General features: G+C 51.1%; 1 protein-coding gene and 1 long non-coding RNA gene across 2 annotated transcripts; one reads left to right on the forward strand and one right to left on the reverse strand.

The window, feature by feature from the left end:
• Positions 1-1,101: 1,101 nt before the first annotated feature.
• LOC145505402 (uncharacterized) lies at positions 1,102-4,396 on the reverse strand. Its single transcript, XR_014052987.1, has 2 exons — positions 2,630-4,396; positions 1,102-2,198 (listed from the first exon to the last, which is right to left on the reverse strand). It is a non-coding gene; the product is annotated as an uncharacterized LOC145505402 (long non-coding RNA).
• TIMM17A (translocase of inner mitochondrial membrane 17A) lies at positions 4,068-17,703 on the forward strand. Its single transcript, XM_081487303.1, has 6 exons — positions 4,068-4,115; positions 10,012-10,111; positions 10,231-10,294; positions 14,289-14,417; positions 15,093-15,203; positions 17,222-17,703. The coding sequence occupies exons 1-6, from the start codon at positions 4,090-4,092 to the stop codon at positions 17,305-17,307; spliced, it is 516 nt and encodes a 171-aa protein (XP_081343429.1). The 5' UTR covers positions 4,068-4,089; the 3' UTR covers positions 17,308-17,703.
• Positions 17,704-21,869: the final 4,166 nt, after the last annotated feature.

Consider the following 21,869-nt stretch of genomic DNA (forward strand, 5'->3'; position numbering starts at 1 on the left):
ACGAGAGCCACAGAGAGCCAGGAAAGCAGGCAGGACGCGGGCTTCCCGAGCGGCTGGCCAGGCCTGCCCTGCTCAGGGCCCATGTGGCGCCCCGCCAGGGTGGACGACACTGTGGTCAGCGCGTGGTCCACGGCCTCCTTTCTACTGTATTTGGTAATGTGCTGGGGACTCCCCGGCTCTGCAGCCCCGGGAAAGGGACACGACTCCAGAAGCTCCGAACCACCCCGCCCACCCACTGTCCTCTGCCCAGGAGCCTGCGGGCCCGGCATCCCGGCATCGGAGGCTCCAGGCTGCCCTGGCCACTTCCTGAGAGAGAGGGAGGAAGTCAGCCCTCTCTGTGTTCCCAGACGGAAAACAGGAGTGGTTGGGGGAGAAAGTGGGACATGCAGGAATCAGCGAACTCTGAAGGGCTGTCGGCCTCCAGAAGCTCTGAGGAGGAGGGCTCCAACCTCCCTTGCCGGTCTGCCCCTTCTTCTGCTGGGGCATCTCCTGTGCGGGCATCGGGAGGAGCCCCAGGCCCCCAGCACGTAGAAATCCAGGGCACGACTCGGTGCGGTGTGTCTTCAGGGAAATTCAACTGTGGCCGTTAGGAGGGATCCTATTGCAACGGTCTGGCAGCTTTCGTTCAAGTGCTTCCACTGCTCGTCCATCTTGCCATCCTGCACAAGGCACAGGGACATTCAATCTCCCGTCGCAAAGCCCTCTGGAAGCCCCGGTGCCACCCATCGTGTGGCGTCTTCCATCTTCCCTGGCGACGTTCTACCCTAAGCCGGAGAGAGACAGCCAGACTTCGGCACTTACTGAGTCCAGGGAGCGGCCGGGGGGAGAGCTGGCCTTGGCACTGAGCACCCGCTGGGCCCACTTCGGGATGAGGCTTGGGGGGTACGTGGGCTGGCTGGTGGGACTGGAGTGCACGGGTGAGAGGGGGGAAGGGGAACAGGGGCTTGGGGGCACCAGGGCTGCTTCTTTTCAGAACACATGCTGACCACGTGACAGCACCGGGTTCTAAGAGCAAGGGACGTGACTAAAGACAGAAAATCAGTGTGTCCCTGCCTTCCTGGAGCTTCCAGTCCAGCGGTGAAGACAGTTAACAGACAAATACTTTCAAACAATTTATTAGAAAACAGAGAGCTCGCAGAATGTCTCAGAAAAGCGCAGGGGCGGCAGGAGCACAGCAGAGAGGCTGGTTTCACAGTTCACGCTCAGGCTCCCCGGGCGGCTGACCTGGTCCCCTAGGTCTTGGGCCCGCTGCCCACTCCACACCGGGTTCTGGCCGGCCACCTCCCCCTCTGAGATCCAGCTCCACCATCTGTCAAATGAGGACAGCCCTGTGCCAGCCTCGGAGGACGGCTGTGGGCGTTAGAAGTGCCAGCCTCGGAGGATGGCTGTGGGCGTTAGACGTGCCAGCCTCGGAGGACGGCTGTGGGCGTTAGACGTGAGGCACATGGTTAATACAGGTGAGGGGCGGTGAGCACGCAGTCACCGGCTGCAGGGGTCACGATCATGCATGTTTACTCCTGGTCTGGGTTCTGTTCTCCCACCTCCTCTCTCATCCTTGTCTTTCCAACCTTCCGCAGAAACCACCCTCAACATACATGCACACACGAATCCATGCATACATGCATGTGCACGTATGTGTGTACACACTCACCGTTTCACCTGGTTCTCATCATTCACTTATTCATTCATTCAAGGCTGGTATGTTTATATCCCTCCCCCCTCTCCCGCCACCGACCAGGCCATATAGAGAGATACAAGAATAATTACAGTGCAGTCATTCTCTTTCAAATGTAAAATCGCTTGAGGTAAAAAACCCCTACGTGTGCTATAAGGGAAAGTATTAATAAAACAGGAGAGGGGAAGCAACTGCCCAGAGCTCCAGGGAGACACACTGATCTTGTGGGGAGTCAGGCAGCCCCCAGTGGGCACACCGAGGCCCTGGGCTGGCCTGGGGGGCTCCGGGGGCCGTGTGGTCAGAAGTGTCTCTTGCTCCCACCCCCCCGACCATCTGTCTGGGTCTCTCTCCCACCCAGAAGAGGCGCCGTCTTCTGTGACCCCAGCTCTGGCGCCATCCCAGCCAGCTTCTCGATGGGGCAGGTGAAAGCGGCTCTGTCCAGCCCCAAAGCACACTTCCTTCTGAGGCAGGGTCACTCGGCCCCAGGCCAGCTGGTTTCAGCAGCCGTCTCTTCCTCCAGGTTCTAAACTCCAAACACAAAGCAGAGCTTGCACACTTGCAGGGCAGGACTCACGGGCTCCTAACCAAAGAGTGACGAGGTTATGGGATGGCCTAGCCCCAGAGGAAACCCAGCACTCCCGTGCCAGAGGGAGGAAAGGCCCGGGACCCCAGACTCTGCCCAAAAGATATGCTACATGCGGCGGACAGGGGACTAGAAGCAATTAACTAATGCTTAGAGTGGCTCTCAGCTGGACTGAGTGACCCCAGGAAAGTCACATTTTCAGGACTATAGGGTGGCAGTATAGTGTGGCAGATAAGGCCATGGGCTCCAGAGTTGAATGACATGGGCTCAAATCTGAGATGTGTGACCATAAGTGAGTTATGCAGTTTTCTGAGCTGCAGGGAATGGAAAACAAGGATCCTAGAAGTACCTGGAGAAAGAAGAATACTTACTGCAAGCATTATGGAGTCATTAAAGATATCAAATACGACAATGCACACAAAGCAAGCGGCAGGGTGGCGGACGCTGTGAGCACTTGGTCTGTGCGCACTCAGTTTACAGCCAGCCCAGCTTTCTCCTCTTCGGGGAAGCGGGAAGTTTCTCTGGAGAAGCAGACTCTGTCTCTGAAGCCAACCCCTGGCCTGGCCCACACTCCTGGGAGGAGCGGAACTGGGCAGAGGAGAGCTTCGAGACAGAGCACAGAGGACACACATCTTTCTGAAAAGAGGGCGGGGGAGGGGGGAGAGGGCAGAAAAGAGCCCACCTCCCCTCCCCCACCCCTGCCCAGCCCAAACCCCCATCAGGCCCCAGTCATAGACCAGAGCCCCAGACCCAGAGCTGGAGGTGTTGCCAGCCTCACTCACCCACAGCCATCAGGCCAGGTGGGGCCGGGGGCTGCGACCTCCTGCTGGGTGGAGCTCTTGAGGCCCCCAAGCCTCTCAGTGGAGCCCAACCCACTGGGGAGCAGGACCCTCTAAGGGGATGTGGGTTCTGAAAATGTGCATCCCTCAGCAGGTGTGAGTGCGGAGAAGGCGTCTCCCTTGCATCCTCGATACAAGATGCCGTCAGCCTGTGAGCTCACTGTCTACAGGAAAGACATTCTGGAGGGAAGTCCCCCAGCTACTTGAATAAAGTAGACACAACTTGAATACATCGCTATCACCCTGGAAGCCAGACAACCTGCTCCAGTGAGGGGCGAGACAGAGCTGTACCCTCACTGTCCTGGAGCGTGAAGACACCCGCTCCAGAGGCAGCGCTGCCTCCCGCCTTGTCAGGAGACCTGCTTACAGCAGCGGGTTCCAAGGGGTGACTTTCTCATGCTCCGACGTGTAGAAACCCCCACGTCGAGAGCCCCCACGGGTCACAGCGCCCCAGAGTATCACAAACATTTAAGGGACATCCACTACTTCCCGGCACTGAGACTGAAAGGACCTGGGCGCTGCCTGCCCTCACGGAGCTCCGGGGAGTTGGTGGGGCCTCACCCACCCAGACGAAGTAGGCAGCATTAATTCACACTTGACAGCCAGGTGCTAGAACAAAGAAACGCGTCCAGGAGTTCGGGGAGCCCTAGCGGAGCGACCCGGGTGGGGTGACTTCAGTGATGGGTACTACTCCGCACATGGAGCCCTGCCCTGCCCCCGGCACGCTACGCCCCGCCCCCTGCGCCAAAGCCCCGCCCCGCCCCGAGCCCCGCCCTCAGCCCCGCCCCTCTGCCCCTCCCTCTGCGCCGGAGCCCCGCCTTCCGCCCGGAGCCCCGGCTTCCGCCCCGCAGCTCAGTCCCCGGCCCCGATTGGCTGCAGTGGGAGGCGGCGAGCCAATCCTCGCAGAATCTAACGCCCTCCTCCTGGGATCACTTCCGGCGCCGGGCAGTCCCCAGTCCGTTCGCCCGGCATCGCGGAGCCGCGGAGTGAAGATGGAGGAGTACGCGCGAGAGCCCTGGTGAGCCTGTCTGCCGCCTGCCCCGCTGCCTCCGCAGGCCCCGGGTCCCCGGGCCCCCGGGTCGAGGCTGCTCTCAGCCGCCGGCCAGGCGGCGCCAGGGGCCGTGGGCACCCGGGCGTGAGAGGCCGGCTGAGGCCACCGGGGCTGCTCCCGGTGACCTTGCGGCGGCTCGAGGGCGCCCCGGCTCGGCTGTGCCGCCGCGACCCCTGCCCGGCGGCGTGTGGGGAGCATCCCCGCTGCCCGCTGGCGATCCTAGGCGCGTCCTTGCGTCCGCGCGGCTCGCCCTGCGCGGGGCGGCGGCGGTGTCCTGGGAGGGTCCGCGTGGCGCGGCGGCTGCGGTTCGGGCGGTGGGGAGGGGTCATGAATGACAAATCAAATCTTGTTATTTGAGTTCTTGTGCAAGAGCAGGAACCAGGGTGTTCGCCAGCTGTGTGAAAGGGCCCAGGGCTTCACACTTTGACATTGCCCGCGCTAGCCATGCTGCCGCTTTGTGCTGTTTCCCTCTCTGAAATGAGATAAAGAGGGTATGTTTCAGCGCCTGCCAGCTCTTTAAATTTATCTTTTCCGAAGAGAATGGTCCCCCTCCCTGGGTGGCGCTCAGGTGTGCAGGGCTCAGCACACTGCGCTGCTGTTGTCACTTGCTCCTCGGTGTGATGTGACACAGGGTGGTAGGAGGGGAAAGTATTTGACTTTGTTGGGTTAAAGGTTTTATGGAATATTACATTTTCATTCTCTACTCAGTTTGTGCAGTCTCTAAGTTGTGTCTGACCCTTTGCAACCCCATGGACTGCCGCACACCAGGCTTTCCTGTCCTTCACCATCTCCTGGAGTTTGCTCAGACTCATGTCCATTGAGTCGATGATGCCATCCAACCATCTCATCCTCTGTTGACCCCTTCTCCTCCCGCCCTCCCCAGTCTTTTCTAGCATCACCATCTTTTCCAACGAGTCAGCTTTTCGCATCAGGTGGCCAAAGTATTGAAGCTTCAGCTTCAGTCCTTCCAATGGATATTCAGGGTTGATTTCTTTTAGGATTCATTGGTTTGATGGTCTTGCAGTCCACTGGACTCTCAAGAGTCTTCTCCAGCACCACAGTTTGAAAGCATCAATTCTTCGGCACTCAGCTTTCTTTATGGTTCAACTCTCACATCTGTACATGAATACTGGAAAAACCGTTGCTTTGACTATACGGACCTTTGTTGGCAAAGTGATGTCTCTGCTTTTTAATACACTGTCTAGGTTTGTCATAGCTTTCCTTCCAAGGAGCAAGCATCTTTTAATTTCATGGCTCCAGTCATCGTCCGCAGTGATTTTGGAGCCCAAAAAAAGAAAGTGTGTTATTGTTTCTACTTTTTCCCCATCTGTTTGATGGGACCCGATGCCATGATCTGGTTAGTTTTTTGAACGTTGAGTTTTAAGCCAGCCTTTTCACTCTCTCACCTACATCGGAGGCTCTTTAGTTCCATCCTAAGTATGTCATAGACACTTTATCATCTTACTCTTTGATCACATGTTCTCTGAAGCCCTTGGTCTGTGGTAGAAAGAACTTGGGGGCTTTGGAGTAGTAGGTTTTTTGTATTTAGATTGGTTCTATCAATACCTGTATGATCTTGCTTAGAGTGCTTAATCTCTGAGTCTCTGTTCATGTGTAAAATGGCGAGGAGACAGAAATATTCTTTTGCAAAGTTAAACGATTAGGCACTCTATAAGGGCCTCCCTGGTAACTCAGATGGTAAAGAATCTGCCTGCAATGCAGGAGACCTGGGTTCAATCCCTGGGTTGGGAAGATCCCCTCGAGTAGGAAATGGCAACCCACTCCAGTATTCTTGCCTGGAAAATCCCATGGACAGAGAAGCCTGGTGGGTTACAGTTCATGGCACTGCAAAAAGTCGGACACGACTGACCAACTAACACCACTTCATAAGAAAATAGGTTGGCTTTCTTGAAAGTCAGGTTATTTGCGTTATAAACCGCCTAAACCATTTATTGTTCAGTCACTCAGTCTTGTCTGACTCTTTGCGTCCCCATCCCCATGGACTTTAGCCCGCCAGACTCCTCTGTCCATGGAATTCTCCAGGCAAGAATACTGGAGTGGGTTGCCAGTAGATCTTCAGGGGATCTTCCTGACTCAGAGATTGAACCTGTGTCTCCTGCATTGGCAGGAGGATTCTTTACCACTGAGCCACCAGGAAGCCCACCATATTGGATATTTAAAAAGTGTTAACTTTTAATCTTGTGATTCATTATTGGTTCCCTGTTGCCCTGTGTTTGCCTGGTATTTATATTTAGAGTCTGGGTTCAACTTTGCTTTTGTGTATCTGGCACGATCCTGAGGGAACACACAGACGTGGTTCAGAAGCTGTCTCCATCTCGCATTTGTTTTCGACGTCATCTTGTGGAATAGTGTGGCTGCTCTCTGATCTGAATCCTGCTATTTTTTACTGATTTTTTAAATGCTCATTTCCGTTCTGATTATAGGATCATTAACCTTTTAAAGTTAGTGACTCTCCTTTGTCTTTTTTTTTTTGGCTGCACCAAGTGACTTGTGGGATCTTACTTCCCCAACCAGGGGTCCAACTCAGCCTCAGCAGTGAAAGCACCAAGTCTTAACCACTGGACCACCAAGTAATCCACCTCTATTAATGTTTCTACCATTGTGAGGAAAATTTCTTAATCCTTTTTAGTCTCAGAGCACTGCTCCTTAATCTTTTAGAGTGAAGTCAGGTTGCCCATGGGTTGTGCTGACTTTAGACTCTGATTTAGTAGGTTGTGGGTGGAACCTGCCCAGAGTCTGCATTTGTTGATTTTGCTTTCAGGCTCGTTGGAGGGAGCCTGGGGTAGCCAGGCCCCGAAGCATCAGGTTGACAGTTGGATATCTGTCGCATGAGATCGTCGTTCTGTACCAGCCTCTGATTTGTATTAGGCTTGGAAAGATTTAAGGGGCTAGATCTGATAGACAGAGTGCCTGATGAACTATGGACAGAGGTTCGTGACATTGTACAGGAGACGGATCAAGACAATCCCCATGGAAAAGAAATGCAAAAAAGCAAAATGGCTGTCTGAGGAGGCCTTACAGATAGCTGGGAAGAGAAGAGAAGCGAAAAGGAAAGATATTCCCATCTGAATGCAGAGTTCCAAAGAATAGCAAGGAGAGATAAGAAAGCCTTCCTCTGCGATCAATGCAAAGAAATAGAGGAAAACAACAGATTGGGAAAGACTAGAGATCTCTTCAAGAAAATCAGAGATACCAAAGGAACATTTCATGCAAAGATAGGCTCGATAAAGGACAGAAATGGTATGGACCTAACAGAAGCAGAAGATACTAAGAAGAGGTGGCAAGAATACACAGAAGAACTGTACAAAAAAGATCTTCACGACCCAGATAATCACGATGGTGTGATCACTCACCTAGAGCCAGACATCCTGGAATGTGAAGTCAGGTGGGCCTTAGAAAGCATCACTACGAACAAAGCTAGTGGAGGTGATGGAATTCCAGTTGAGCTATTTCAAATCCTCAAAGGTGATGCTGTGAAAGTGCTGCACTCGATATGCCAGCAAATTTGGAAAACTCAGCAGTGGCCACAGGACTGGAAAAGGTCAGTTTTCATTCCAATCCCAAGGAAAGGCAATGCCAAAGAATGCTCAAACTACTGCACAATTGCACTCATCTCACACGCTAGTAAAGTAATGCTCAAAATTCTCCAAGCCAGGCTTCAGCAATACGTGAACCGTGAACTTCCAGATGTTCAAGCTGGTTTTAGAAAAGGCAGAGGAACCAAAGATCAAATTGCCAATATCTGCTGGATCATCGAAAAAGCAAGAGAGTTCCAGAAAAACATCGATTTCTGCTTTATTGACTATGCCAAAGCCTTTGACTGTGTGGATCACAATAAACTGTGGAAAATTCTGAAAGAGATGGGAATACCAGACCATCTGACCTGTCTCTTGAGAAACCTGTATGCAGGTCTGGAAGCAACAGTTAGAACTGGACATGGAACAATAGACTGGTTCCAAATAGGAAAAGGAGTACATCAAGGCTGTATATTGTCACCCTGCTTATTTAACTTCTATGCAGAGTACATCATGAGAAACGCTGGGCTGGAGGAAGCACAAGCTGGAATCAAGATTGCCAGGAGAAATATCAATAACCTCAGATATGCAGATGACACCACCCTTATGGCAGAAAGTGAAGAAGAACTAAAGAGCCTCTTGAAAGTGAAAGAGGAGAGTGAAAAAGTTGGCTTAAAGCTCAACGTTCAGAAAACTAAGATCGTGGCATCTGGTCCCATCACTTCGTGGGAAATAGATGGGGAAACAGTGTCAGACTTTACTTTTGGGGGCTCCAAAATCATTGCTGATGGTGATTGAAGCCATGAAATTAAAAAACACTTACTCCTTGGAAGCAGGTTATGGCCAACCTAGACAGCATATTTAAAAGCAGAGACATTACTTTGCCAACAGAAGTCTGTCTAGTCAAGGCTATGGTTTTTCCAGTGGTCATGTACGGATGTGAGAGTTGGACGGTGAAGAAAGCTGAGCGCCACAGAATTGATGCTTTTGAACTGGAGAAGACTCTTGAGAGTCCCTTGGACTGCAAGAAGATCCAATCAATCCATCCTAAAAGAGATCAATCCTGGGTGTTCATTGGAAGGACTGATGTTAAAGCTGAAACTCCAATACTTTGGCCACCTCATGCGAAGAGTTGACTCATTGGAAAAGACCGTAATGCTGGGTAGGATTGGGGGCAGGAGGAGAAGGGGACAACAGAGGATGAGATGGTTGGATGGCATCACCAACTTGATGGACATGGGTTTGGGTGGACTCCGGGAGTTGGTGATGGACAGGGAGGCCTGGCGTGCTGCAATTCATGGGGTCGCAAAGAGTCAGACACGACTGAGCAACTGAACTGAACTAAACTGGAAAGGACAAGGTGTTTCAGCTTCAGAATTTTGTATTTCTATGCAGCAAAGTCAGAAATTACTCATTATTTAGATTCTTCAGCAGCAGTGATGCACTGGACTCACATGTTTACTTGAGCAGGTGGATTGCCCAATTGACCCTTGAGATTAGAAAAGACATTTATGAACTGGATTATTCACAGGCTTTTTTTTTTTTGGCCATGCCTTGCAGAATCTTAGTTCCCCAACCAGGGATGGAGCCCGGGGCCACCACAGTGAAAGCACTGAGTCCTGACCGCTGACTGCCAGGGATTCCCGTTCACAGACTAGATATTTACTAAGCCCGATTCCTGGAGTATTAGTTCCGTTCCACTGATCGAACTAATCAGATGTTACTGTGCTGCATGAGTTAGGTAGCTGCATTTGGAGACCAGGTTTACAAATTTAACCTCTAATGATCAGATATTAGAGGTTACAAATGTGTTAAGTGGATCTGATACAAACTAAAGTTCCGAGTGCTAACTTGGACTCAGTAAACCCAAAAAGAAATTTTAAAATTTAAATATTAAATAGTGTGTCTTCCTCTGCACCTGTTGAAGCCTTATTCTTTCTGTCTCAGCTTTAAATTTTGCTCCATTTGGAGAGCTCAGCTTGATCGTGAGGCATTGGATCACCGTTTGGTTATAGTGTAATTTCCTAATGCTTGTTAACTTGCTTTGCACCGTGCTGATTTAGTGTAGATGCACCAGCAGTTGAGTGAGTGAGTGAGTGCTGTGAACAGTAGGGAGCTGAAGCCGGTTCACCCCCTCAGTTTAGAGGACCGGGGCGGAGCACCTCCATCCGTTCGAGATCCTTGTCCTCTGTGTTCTGCGGGCTAGACGTCCCTGGTGGCCGTGGGCCCTGCATTGGAATCTGGGGTGGCCCTTGTCAGCAGGGGGTTCTGTGGCTTATAGATGAGAAGTATGCTCATCTTGCATCTTTTCTCTTTCCTATTCTCAGCCCCTGGCGCATTGTGGACGACTGTGGTGGGGCCTTTACAATGGGAACCATAGGTGGTGGGATCTTCCAGGCAATCAAAGGCTTCCGCAATTCTCCAGTGGTAAGTGGGTAACCAGTCTCATGTTATCATGTGATTGCTGTTTGCGAATATCACTTGGGCCTGTCAATGGGTTGGAAACATGTTATTCTCCTAATTTATTTCCTTTTGTTTCCATACAGGGAGTAAACCGCAGACTACGAGGGAGTTTGACAGCTATTAAAACCAGGGCTCCGCAGCTGGGAGGTAAGCAGTGTTGCTGTTTGAACTCCAGATGATTTTTTTCCCTGTTTGTTTTTGAAGATGAAGCTCTATTTTTTGTTCATTTTTTTTCCCTTTTCTTTCTTAGATTTTACGAGTTAGTGATTTTAGTTAGGTCTAAATAACTGCTTGTCCCCTTCTGAGGGTTCTTGGTTTATGATTTATTGTAACTTAAATTGTTGCATCCAGTTGAAAATCTGTCCTTCAGAAGCTTGGTGGCGTTCTGTTTCTGTTTGTCTTTGTTTTATTTTCTCCTCTTATCCAGAAGAAAGACAGTGTGTCCACAGCTTAGGTTTGTGAGTCTGAAGTGATAGTGTCTAGGGTAATGTGAAGCTGATGAGGGTATGAGTGGAAGGGTTGGGGTTCACGAGCGCTTGATGGGACTGATGGGGCTCCTCTCCAAAGTTAACTTTCTGGACGTCAGTGCAGAAGTGGAGGAGATGATGTTCATCACGTTCTTTAAGCTTGGTTACTCAGAAACTGGGAGAAGAGAGGGCGGGAAGGCTGAAGAGACCACGTGCGCCGCGCGAGGCCGACTCAGCACTGAGGCTTTCCTTAGTCTCTTGTGTCACAAGAAACGGTCTCTCTCTCTTTTCTCTTTAGAAGGCAGTAGCCGGCCTCTGTTGTTTATTGAGTGCTTGTCATGTGCTGAGCACTCCAAGTGTTTTATTATTGTATTTAGTCCTCACAGCAACACAGAAGGTGAGTAACATTCTCTCTGTTTTCCAACTGAGGACATGGAGGCTCCATGGTTCCAGTGATGGCGTATCTGTCTCCTGTTCTTCCCACTGTCATGCTTAGGACGCCTTGGAGAGGAAACTGACTCATTTTCCTCTGATCTAATGGTTACCACGTGGTTCAGGAGTGATAAGTAGTAAAGAAGTACACACCCCACCCTGACCTTCGATAAATGCAGAAGTCCTGCAGGTGTCAGCAGGCGTCTTGAGAGGCTGCTTCTATCACACACGTTTTCAGTGAATAAAAGAACAGGTGACTGTCACAGCCAGGATCAGCCTAAGGAGATGTGACAGCTGAACATGAGGTGGGACAGAAAACGGACGTAAAAACGGAGGAAATCTGAATTTAGTGTGGACATCAGTTAATAATGTACCAATGTCTGGGACTTCCCTGGTGGTCCAGTGGTCAGGAATCTGCCTTGCTGTGCAGGGGACATGGGCTCGATCCCTGGTCCGGGATGCGTGGAGCAGCTGGGCCCGTCGCCACAGCTGCTGAAGCCCATGTATGTACCTCGAGCCCAGACGGCAGCAGGAGAAGCCGCCACAGGGAGCCCCCCCACACTGGAACTAGAGAGGAGCCCCCACACAACTAGACAGGAGCCCCCCCACACTGGAACTAGAGAGGAGCCCCCCCCACAGCTAGAGGAGCCCCCCCACAGCTAGAGAGGAGCCCCCCTTCACTGGAACTAGAGAGGAGCCCCCCCACAGCTAGAGAGGAGCCCCCCCACAACTAGACAGGAGCCACCCCACAACTAGACAGGAGCCCCCCTACACTGGAACTAGAGAGGAGCCCCCCCACAGAGAGGAGCCCCCCCACACTGGAACTAGAGAGGAGACCCCCCACAACTAGAGAGGAGCCCCCCCACAACTAGACAGGAGCCCCCCCACACTGGATCTAGAGAGGAGACCCCTCACACTGGAACTAGAGAGGATACCCCCCACAGTGAAACTAGAGAGGAGATGCCCCCACACTGGAACTAGAGAGGAGCCCCCCCACAACTAGACAGGAGCCACCCCACAACCAGACAGCCCCCCCACACTGGATCTAGAGAGGAGACCCCCCACAACTAGAGAGGAGACCCCCCACACTGAAACTAGAGAGGAGTCCCCCACAATCCCCCCACAGCTAGAGAGGAGCACCCCTCACAGCTAGAGAGGAGCCCCCCCCACAACTAGAGAAAGCCCTCACCCAGCAAAGAAGACCCCGTGCAGCCAAAATGAGTGAATTAACAAACATTATTTAACAGAAATACCAGTCCTGGAACGGCACTCCGAGTTGCATTCAGGGAGCGGAGACTGGGCTCTCCCATCGAGTCCCGGGAAGGGCGGCGGGGAAGCCATAGTTGTGTCCTGAAAGGTCTCCTGTTTCCAGGTGGCGCCGAGATGCATTGACGTGTCCCCACTCTTGCAGCCCGTCCGTGCGCTTGGACTCATCCGGGGGTAGTCAGCCATTCCTTCCCGTTGAGAATAGTATTCAGAAGCCCAGTCTGGGCCCTAGGAGCATTGCTGTGGGCTGCGGCTGTGCCCAGGCCCTCTTAGGAATGTCCTGTGTATTTACATATATACATGTGGACCCTCTAACCCTCTAACCACATACGTATGCATACACGTTTAGATCTGTTTTCTGTATACCTTGTGCATTGGAAATCAGTTCACAGTGACACCCCTGATTCCAGTCCAGGCCCACAGATTCGTTCTCCTTTCTCCCTTTGTATACCTTCCTGCTGCCTGACACCCTCCATACAGGCACACGGACCCCCGTGCCTGGGAGTGTCCCTCCTGTCGACCCCTGCTCACCTGCTCTGGCCACAGCTGCCCACTCGGGGCCCCCCCTCTGCATGGACCAGTCTCCACTCTGGTCAGCACCTGGCTCACCCCAGCAGGCATCCTTGGGGTGGGAGGTTCAGACCTTGTGAAGGAGTGTAGTGGGAGGGCCTTGTCTGAGTTTGGCCAGGTGACTGACACCCCTGGGCGTCGTCTCTCACAGGGCAGGGCCCCCCTGAGCTGGAAGGGGTGACTCAGTCGTGGCGTCTGGTGCAGGGCCGGCGGTGAGCAGGCTGTTGCTCAGCTGACTGGTGGTAGCGTGCAGAGGAGAACAGAGGTCTGCTGATCGGGCTCAGACATTGGCCCTGGTCAGCTCACCCCTGCGTCCGGAGGTTTCAGAGGGTGCAGGATCCCGGCACAAGGGCTCCTCAGGTAGTTTTTCTTGCTTTCTAAATTGTAGTAAATACAAGAACGCTTTCTATGGAGTGCAAGCTGTGTATTCATTTTAGAAGATTTGGAGAAGAAAAGCACAGGGAAGTTGAATCGCCTGTTACCATCTCTCCCCTGGAGATGCTGACAGTTGGAATCTCGGTGCCTCCTTTCTAGACTCTGTCTGCACTTCTGCACTTGTACGTGTGGGTGGTCATTTTTACAAACTAGTCACCATCTAGGAAGCGTTTAAGTGCAAAGTGATCTGACTGAGGGTTGCTTTTAGCTTCATGCTTGAGGAATAAAGGGTGGGAAGGAGAGGGGAAGGTAACCTCCATTCCTCGAGGCTCCATAATTCTCACTGCTCCTGTCCCGTTTTGCTCTGAGCATGTCTTGACTCACGCCCGTGACACGTTGCAGAGGACCTGGGCGTCTTCTGTGTCCTCACCGCTGATTCTCCTGGAGGGGGTGCTTAGTGGCTCTGACTGAAGAAAAGGAAGAGACGAAAGGGGACGCTGTATTAACGGACAGAAGGCGGGCGCACGCGCTCTGCCGAAGCGGCGCTGAGTGTGCGGGGCCCAGCCCTCCGAGGCTCCGGGCCGTAGCTGATGGCTCACTGATGCATACAGCCCGCGCTTCCGTAAGATGAGCATTCTGACTCTTGTTCAGTGCTTAGTTAGAGTGCGAGAGTTCTAGGAATATAGTGAGTGTTATTTAAGCTTGTCTTTGACTATAACTCCAATACTTTGGCCCCCTCATGCGAAGAGTTGACTCATTGGAAAAGACCCTAATGCTGGGAAGGATTGGGGGCAGGAGGAGAAGGGGACGACAGAGGATGAGAAGGCTGGATGGCATCACCGACTCGATGGACATGAGTTTAGGTAGACTCCGGGAGTTGGTGATGGACAGGGAGGTCTGGTGTGCTGCGATTCATGGGGTTGCAAAGAGTCCGACACGACTGAGCAACTGAACTGAACTGAACTTGACTATAACATTTAAAATGTAAGATTAGAACAATGAAATTTGTTTTGTTTCTTTATATAAAATAGGTAGCTTCGCAGTTTGGGGAGGGCTGTTCTCCATGATCGACTGCAGTATGGTTCAGGTCCGAGGGAAGGAAGACCCCTGGAACTCCATCACGAGCGGCGCCTTAACCGGAGCCATCCTGGCGGCAAGAAGTAAGATGCACATGTGCATGTCAGCCGTCTGCACCTCGGCACGCCTGTGGCAGCCTAACCAAGCCTTGTGTCAGTCGGTTTAGTGTGGGTGCGAGTGTGAGCTGGGGAGAGTGGAAGGCTCTGTTATTTAGAATGTTGAGCGTGCGGGCGCCTGGGGCTCTGACCAGTAACCGCCGTGGTCAGAGCAGCTCACTGTCTAGTTCTGCCACCGACCAGCTGTGTGACCGGGCCTCTTCCCTCCTCAGTCTGGAATGAGTCATGGACCTGCCGCACAGCATTGTTAGCAGCGTAGAGCTCAGAACCTTCTGGGTCTCTGGGGTTAGAGCAGCCGGAACTCCTCTGGGCCCGGGCGGGGATGAGCCAGGGTCACCAGGTGGCAAGCGCGTGAACTTCGTGGGTCGTGAGGCCTCTGTCACAAGCACTCAACTCTGCCGTCGTAGCCGGAGAGCCGCTGGAGACCATCCATGAGTGCACATGCATGTGTTCCAATAACGCTTGACTTACAGAAACAGGCCGTGAGCTGGACTTGACCTGTGGGCCCCAGGTCGTTGACCCGGTCTTGGTCAGTGAGAAAGGGGGTTTGGGAATGGGGCAGGAGGTAGCCCTGTGGACAGGCCTCTCCTTCAGTGTACCTGATGCTCACCTGGACCTCTGTCTCGCTCTCACCGTCCTCAGATGGGCCCGTGGCCATGGTCGGGTCGGCTGCTGTGGGAGGCGTCCTCCTGGCTCTCATCGAAGGCGCTGGTATTTTGTTGACGCGCTTTGCCTCTGCCCAGTTTCCCAACGGTGAGTCGTCCTTCTGTTAACACACAACTCAGGCATTTGGAATGAAACGTATTCTGTCTGCTAAGATGTGGTCGTTTGAGCGCCATGCGTTATGGATGAATGCACCGAGCTTGGTGAGGATTGTGGTCACAGGGGCAGTTCTGGTTGAAAAGGTCAGTGTGGGTGCAGTGGACTGTGTTCACAGGAACAGGATGCTCGCCGAGATGACTTGCCCTGATCTTTCCTCATAGTTCTCAGGCCTTGTCAGCATGCGTTTGCTTCTTGTAAGAGATTGCTGATCATTTTAGAGCTGTGTGAACGGAGGTCCTTGCAGATGTGGGAGAGTCCTGGCGGTCAGGCTCTGTCCTGGACTGCGCGTGCGTGTGTGTGTGCGCGCGTGTACACTGGCCATGGGGGCAGTGGGCACACGGGTCTGGCACATGCACAGGTGAGTGAGGCAGGACCTGGAGGTGCTGCTTCTCAGGGAAGGTGACCCCTTGGGGGGTCGCTCTGGAGCTGGCAGGGAGAGCTGTTTGAAGTGGGCGGTGTGACCTGTTGCTGCCTGCCCCTCCTGTCCAGCGCGGGGAGCGTGCAATGCTGGGCAGTCAGCTGGGCCACCAGCATCCGTGACGGGGCCAGGCAGTGTCTGCTCCGCGGTCAACACGTGTGGGTTCTTGTAAATTAGAAAACTTGAGTTGTCTAAACAGGAATATTCCGTGACATCACAAGGCAGCAGAAAGACACTGAGGATCATGGGGGGGGGGCGTTGAAAGTTATTTTTGGAGCTCAGAAAATCCTCGGCACAGAGCTCGAAGCCAGTCACAGCTTCCAGTTTGGCTCTGAGGCCCTGAGTGGGAGACGCAGGGTCTTCTGAGGGTCCGGAGGCCTGCTCAGCGTGCCACTGGGTGACCCGGGTGCCCCTGGCCCTCACTCCCCCCTTCTGTTTTCAGCTGTTACTTCTTTAATACTCGGTTGTGATTTTGCTTTTGCTTTTCAGTTTAACACTTTAATGTGAAAAATTTCACATAAAACATCAGAAAAGTTGCATATTTTCAGGAATTTGGAAATTGACATAAGGAGAGGTCAGTCACACCATCTTGTGGGATCTAGCCTTGTTTCCTTCGTTTTAGGCTTCTGTCCTCAGAAGGAATCACTGAAGGAAATGCTTTTTACCTTAGACTGAGATGTGTTTCCAAAAAGCTTTGTGGGGGCGGAAATCTTTGAAAAGTTAATTGTGTTTTTCCAATTAACTTACATGAAAACGTTCTTTAAAAATAAAACTGTATTCAAATGGTTATTTTTGGTTTATCTTTTTCACCCAGTGTCTCCCCAGCTTTCTGGAATGAACAGATATTTTAGAGTGAAGAAAAGCAATCACTGGAGTGAATGAAGCTCTGGAAAGAGCCCTCTTTCCCGCTGCCCTCTTCCTCCCATCCTTCTTTAGTCTGCCTCAGTTTCCCTGAGGGAGGAAGGCGTGATCATTACCATTACAGGCTTTCTTTTAATGAGCCGTGTTTTTCCTTCAGTCATAGGCCGTCCCATCCTTCGAAAGCACCAGCTGCTGTACTTAGCATCTGTGCAAGCTAGGGCTGGGGCTGTCTTGCCGCTGCAGAACCTGCTTCTTACGTGGGTCATTGTATAGATTGTATTACTGAGTTCTCTTGAAACATGACTGAGGTACTTAAACTTTGTGAAAATAATTTAAAATAGCTCCTGAAAAATCTGTCAGGAGGTGTGAGAGATGGGTGCAGTCTTGATACAGCAGCTTGCTCAGCTGTTGCTTTAAAACTGGCATGCTGCTCCTTGCCGTCATTAGTCCATGTGACTGCAGAGAGTTTAGAGCCATCCATGGGGGGGGCTGCCTATGCTGACCACGGCAGAGGCGGTCACGTGGGAATCGAGCAGCCCCACAAATGTTCAGATTACAGCTTGAATGTAGCAGGATTTCTTTTTGAGTTGATTGACTTGCTCTCTACAGAGACTTGTTCCTTTAAACTGCACAGTATTTAGGTGGCGTTTAAATTCTCTCTGAACTGCAGGTCCTCCGTTTGCTGAAGACCCCTCCCAGTTGCCTTCAGCCCAGTTACCAGCCTCGCCCTTTGGAGAGTATCGGCAATACCAGTAGGACTTCCCTCGGCCTTCTTCTACAGAGTGAGCTCAGTCTAAGGAAGGAGGTCAGAGGATCAGGTTCAGTCTGGTTTTAAAACCACAGGAGGGACAGCTGTGGCCAAACAGGCTGTGAAGAGACTTTCAGCACCTAAATAGAAAACTATTTAAAGGAACATCGTGGGGGCGGAGTGGGAATCTTAAAAGATTATACATTTATTTATTCACACTTGGATTGCATTTGTGATCAAAATAAATGTCTGAAATCCTTGGAAGGAAATACAGTGAGTGCTCAGAAGATGAAGGGCCGCGTGGCAAACAGCCACGAAGCCTGACTTTCCTCGGGGGCTTCTTGGCCCGGCTCCTTTCTGTTAGTTGAATAATAAAAAATGCCTGGAGATTGCTCTCTCTTTTAGGATGGGTTGTAGAGTTCTACTTTTCATCTTCAAATTCAGACAATGCAGAGTCCACTGAAGACCGCGTGGCGCAGTGGCCCACCAACTGGACGCTGCTTGGCCTCCCCCGCAGGGGCCGCCGCATCCTGGTTCGTGGGCGCCGGCCGCAAGACGCGAACTCCTCACCTTCGATTCTTAATCATCAGCAAAGCTTCCTTCCAGGAAACCTAGCTCTGTGTCAGAGGTTCACAGAGCAAATAATAGCGCTGGAGAAGTCTGTTTATTGCATGCTGGAAAGTGTATAAAATCCAGGTTGTTTTTAATGTGTTGCAAGTCCTTGAAGCTCATCTTTGTAAGGGGTTTCCTTTGGGGTCTGGTTGAGACTAGAAAACAGATCGGCTTTTCAGAATCAGCCGCTTTACTGGTGGTGGAAATGCCAAGTGGCCTTCCAGAAGGCAGGCTGTGGCTCTCCCCATTGCCTGCCTGGTGTGACGGCCGGGGTGTGGTGAGCTCGGGGCTACATATGTAGCAAGCATTTAATTTACTCATGCTGGTTTGAGCTTTGTTTGTGTGGTAAAATACATAGGAAGTAATGTTTCTTTTAACCATTAAGTATACAGTTTGGTGGAAAATAAATACAGTGTATCAACCACCTTTAGTATCCCGGAACTTATGCAGCAGCAGGAGCAGACACTAGTGGATGGTAGCCCCCCCCACCCTGCTCCCCAGCTTCTGGGAACACAGGTCTGCCCCCGTCCCCGGGTTTGCCTCCTCTGGGGACCTCGTGTAAGTGGGACCTGAGGTGCTTGTCTTTCTGTGTTGCTCTTCATTTAGGTCTTCATTCATGATTTTTGACTGTTGAGTAATCATACTGCATTGTAGGCTGAGACCACATTTTATTTCTCCATTCCTCCGTTGACGGGCATTTGAATAATGCTGCTGTGGACATGGGCATACAGCTGTCTGAGTCCCTGCTCTCGGTTCTTCGGGGTGTATTCCTAGGAGTGGCATTGCTGCGGGTGTGGTAATTCTGTGCTCAGCTTTTGAGGAAGCACCAGACTTTCCCACAGAGGCTGTACCGTGTGGCATGTTCACCAGCGGTGCACAGGGGCTCCAGTTTTTCTACACTCTTGCCAACATCTTTCCTTTATAGCCAGGCTCTTATCTGTGACGTGTATCTCATCGTGGTTCTGACTTGCATTCTCCCAGTGACTGATGATGCTGTACTTTTTAGCCATTTGTGAGTATCCGGGGTTTGTCTTTCAATCTGTAGCTGGTTTAACTTCCAGGCGTAAATGTAAGGAGGTTTCATCACAAGAACAGTTCATAGCTGAGGGCATGCAGAGAAGATGCTTTATGTTTCTTAAGGTCCCCCAAAACTCCTCTTAAATGGCATCAGTTTGGAAAGCAAGTTCCTTTCTTGTGAATTCAGAGTCTCTGAGGGGTGGGGGGTGGGGTGTGTGTGTGATGCTGGCACGTTTGTCCATTATACTGGTCAACTTAGCATCTCTGAAGCGATCCTTGGGTATGGATAAATTTTCTAGAATGAGGGGTGGGGTGGAAGAGAAGAGTCTTGAAAAAGATGGAAAACCAGTTCTTTTTGATTCCACCACACGCAGGACGGCAGGTGGGAACCCGAAAACCTTCCTAGTTGTTTCCCAGCTTCTTGCTTCCCTTGGACGCCCCTATCTGCCCCAGACTTAGAAGGACTTCTGTTCTTGGAAAGCCTGGCTGCCCCCCACCCATCCCCTCACCTGCTGGAGCTTACCCCGAGGGCAGTGGTTCCGTCTCTCGTGTCCAGTGCGGAGATGGGGGCGAGCAGGGAAGGAAGGGGGGGAAGCAAGCTTCATTCCTCAGTTTTCTACTGGAAGCCCTGTGCCGTCATTCCCAGGCACGGGAGGGTGTCCTCTGACCATCGGTGGACACACTCGTGACCGCCCCCCGCCCATGTATCCTGCTGGCTGCTTCCTGCTGATTCGGTCTTTTTCTCTTTCCCCCTCCTCCTTTTCCCCAACCTTTTTTCAGTGAAAATAGCAAAGCTGTAAAGGTGAGGTTCACAGTGAGCACATGTATACCCGCCGCCTGGGTTCTGCGACTGACTCCAGTCCTTTACCATTGCCTGCCTGTTCACCTATCCCCTGCTTCCTAATAAAACTGAAGTTTAGGAAGTGCAATGATAAGCACTGTAAGATGTGACTATTTTAAAGTTTAGAGAATAGTAGAAACCAGGTAGGTTATAAATTCTAATATCTTAAAATACTGATTTGAAATGTTTAATAAACATTCTGAAACTAATTTTGGTGTACGAGAGCCCAGAGTAAAAGGTAAAATCACCAAATTTGTTCTAATTACCAAGATAAATGCGGAAACGTGCAGACAGGAAGGGGTTTTTCTCTAGGTGCTCTTCTGGAATGATGGAGTCAGCTCCTCAGTTTCAAGGTTGAAACACCCATCAGGACGACCCCATCTGTTTCTCTCATTTGTCCTTAGTATCTTCCACTGTGTGTGAAATTGGCATGAAATAGTGCATTTCTGAGTCAGGTTGGAACACGTGGGTGCATTACTGAAGCGCATCTGTTTCCACACTGAACCGGCTGTAATCAGGACGGCGTGGCCACTGCGCCCCGCTGTGGAGCGTCGCGGTGAGCACACGGCCCCGGCAGCTGCTTCTGCCTCGCGCAGCCACCGAGGCCGGTGGGCCACATTCACCCTGCCGCCTCTTTCTGTGTGACCTTTGAGCGGATAATGGGTTTAAAGTGTTTATAATCGTTGAAAAAAACAAAGCACTTTGACGATGCATGGAAATGACATGAGAACCCCAGCGTCCGTAGAGAGCCCTGCAGGGCACGGCTGCACCGCCGCCCAACTTGTCACTGGCTGTGCTCATACAAACAGTGCAGTTCAGTGACTGCATCAGAGACGCACAAGCCGTGAAATGTTTGCGCTTTTTTTTTTGGCCTCTTCGCATGCAGGATCTCAGAGTCTTAACCCCTGGATAGCCAGGGAAGTCCCTATTTGCCCTTTACAGGAAAAAATGTGCCAACTTCTGTCAGGGCAATTAAAAGTGAGAACATTGATTTTTTTTTTTTTTTGGTCTATACTGATTACATTTCTAGCACACCTTTTCTGTGTGTGGAACCAAATTGGAATTGGTCAGATAGGAGATGGCAAGAGTGAACATCGACATTTTAGGAATCAGCTAACTAAAATGGACTGGAATGGGTGGATTTAACTGAGATGACATTATGTCTACTACTGTGGGCAAGAATCCCTTAGAAGAAATGGAGTAGCTATCAGAGTCAACAAAAGGGTCCAAAATGCAGAACTTGGATTGAATCTCGAAAACGACAGAATGATCTCTGTTCGTTTCCAAGGCAAACCATTCAATATCACGGTAATCCAAGTCTATGCCCTGACCAGTAATGTTGAAGCAGCTGAAGTTGAACGGTTCTATGAAGACCTACAAGACCCTTTAGAACTAACAGCCAAAAAAGATGTCCTTTTCGTTATGGGGGCCTGGAATGCAAAAGTAGGAAGTCAAGAAACACCTGGAGTAACAGGTAAGTTTGGCCTTGGAGTACAGAAAGAAGCAGGGCAAAGGCTAATAGAGTTTTGCCAAGAGAACGCACTGGTCATAGCAAACACCCTCTTCCAACAACACAAGAGAAGACTCTACACATGGACATCACCAGATGGCCAACACCGAAATCAGATTGATTATATTCTTTGCAGCCAAAGATAGAGGAGCTCTGTAGAGTCAGCAAAAACAAGATCAGGAGCTGACTGTGGTTCAGATCATGAACTCCTTATTGGCAGATTCAGACTTAAATTGAAAGTAGGGAAAACCACTAGACCATTCAGGTATGACCTAAATCAAATCCCTTATGAGTATACAGTGGAAGTGACAAATAGATTTAAGGGACTAGATCTGATAGACAGAGTGCCTGATGAACTATGGACAGAGGTTCATGACATTGTACAGGAGACAGGGAGCAAGACCATCCCCAAGAAAAAGAAATGCAAAAAAGCAAAATGGCTGTCTGAGGAGGCCTTACAAATAGCTGTGAAAAGAAGAGAAGTGAAAAGCAAAGGAGAAAAGGAAAGATACCCATTTGAATGCAGAGTTCCAAAGAAGAGCAAGGAGAGATAAGAAAGCCTTCCTCAGTGATCAGTGCAAAAAATAGAA

The sequence above is a fragment of the Giraffa tippelskirchi genome, chromosome 5, assembly GCF_054371585.1.
Source record: "Giraffa tippelskirchi isolate mGirTip1 chromosome 5, T2T-mGirTip1v1.2.pri, whole genome shotgun sequence".
In the NCBI taxonomy this organism is placed as follows: Eukaryota; Metazoa; Chordata; class Mammalia; order Artiodactyla; family Giraffidae; genus Giraffa; species Giraffa tippelskirchi.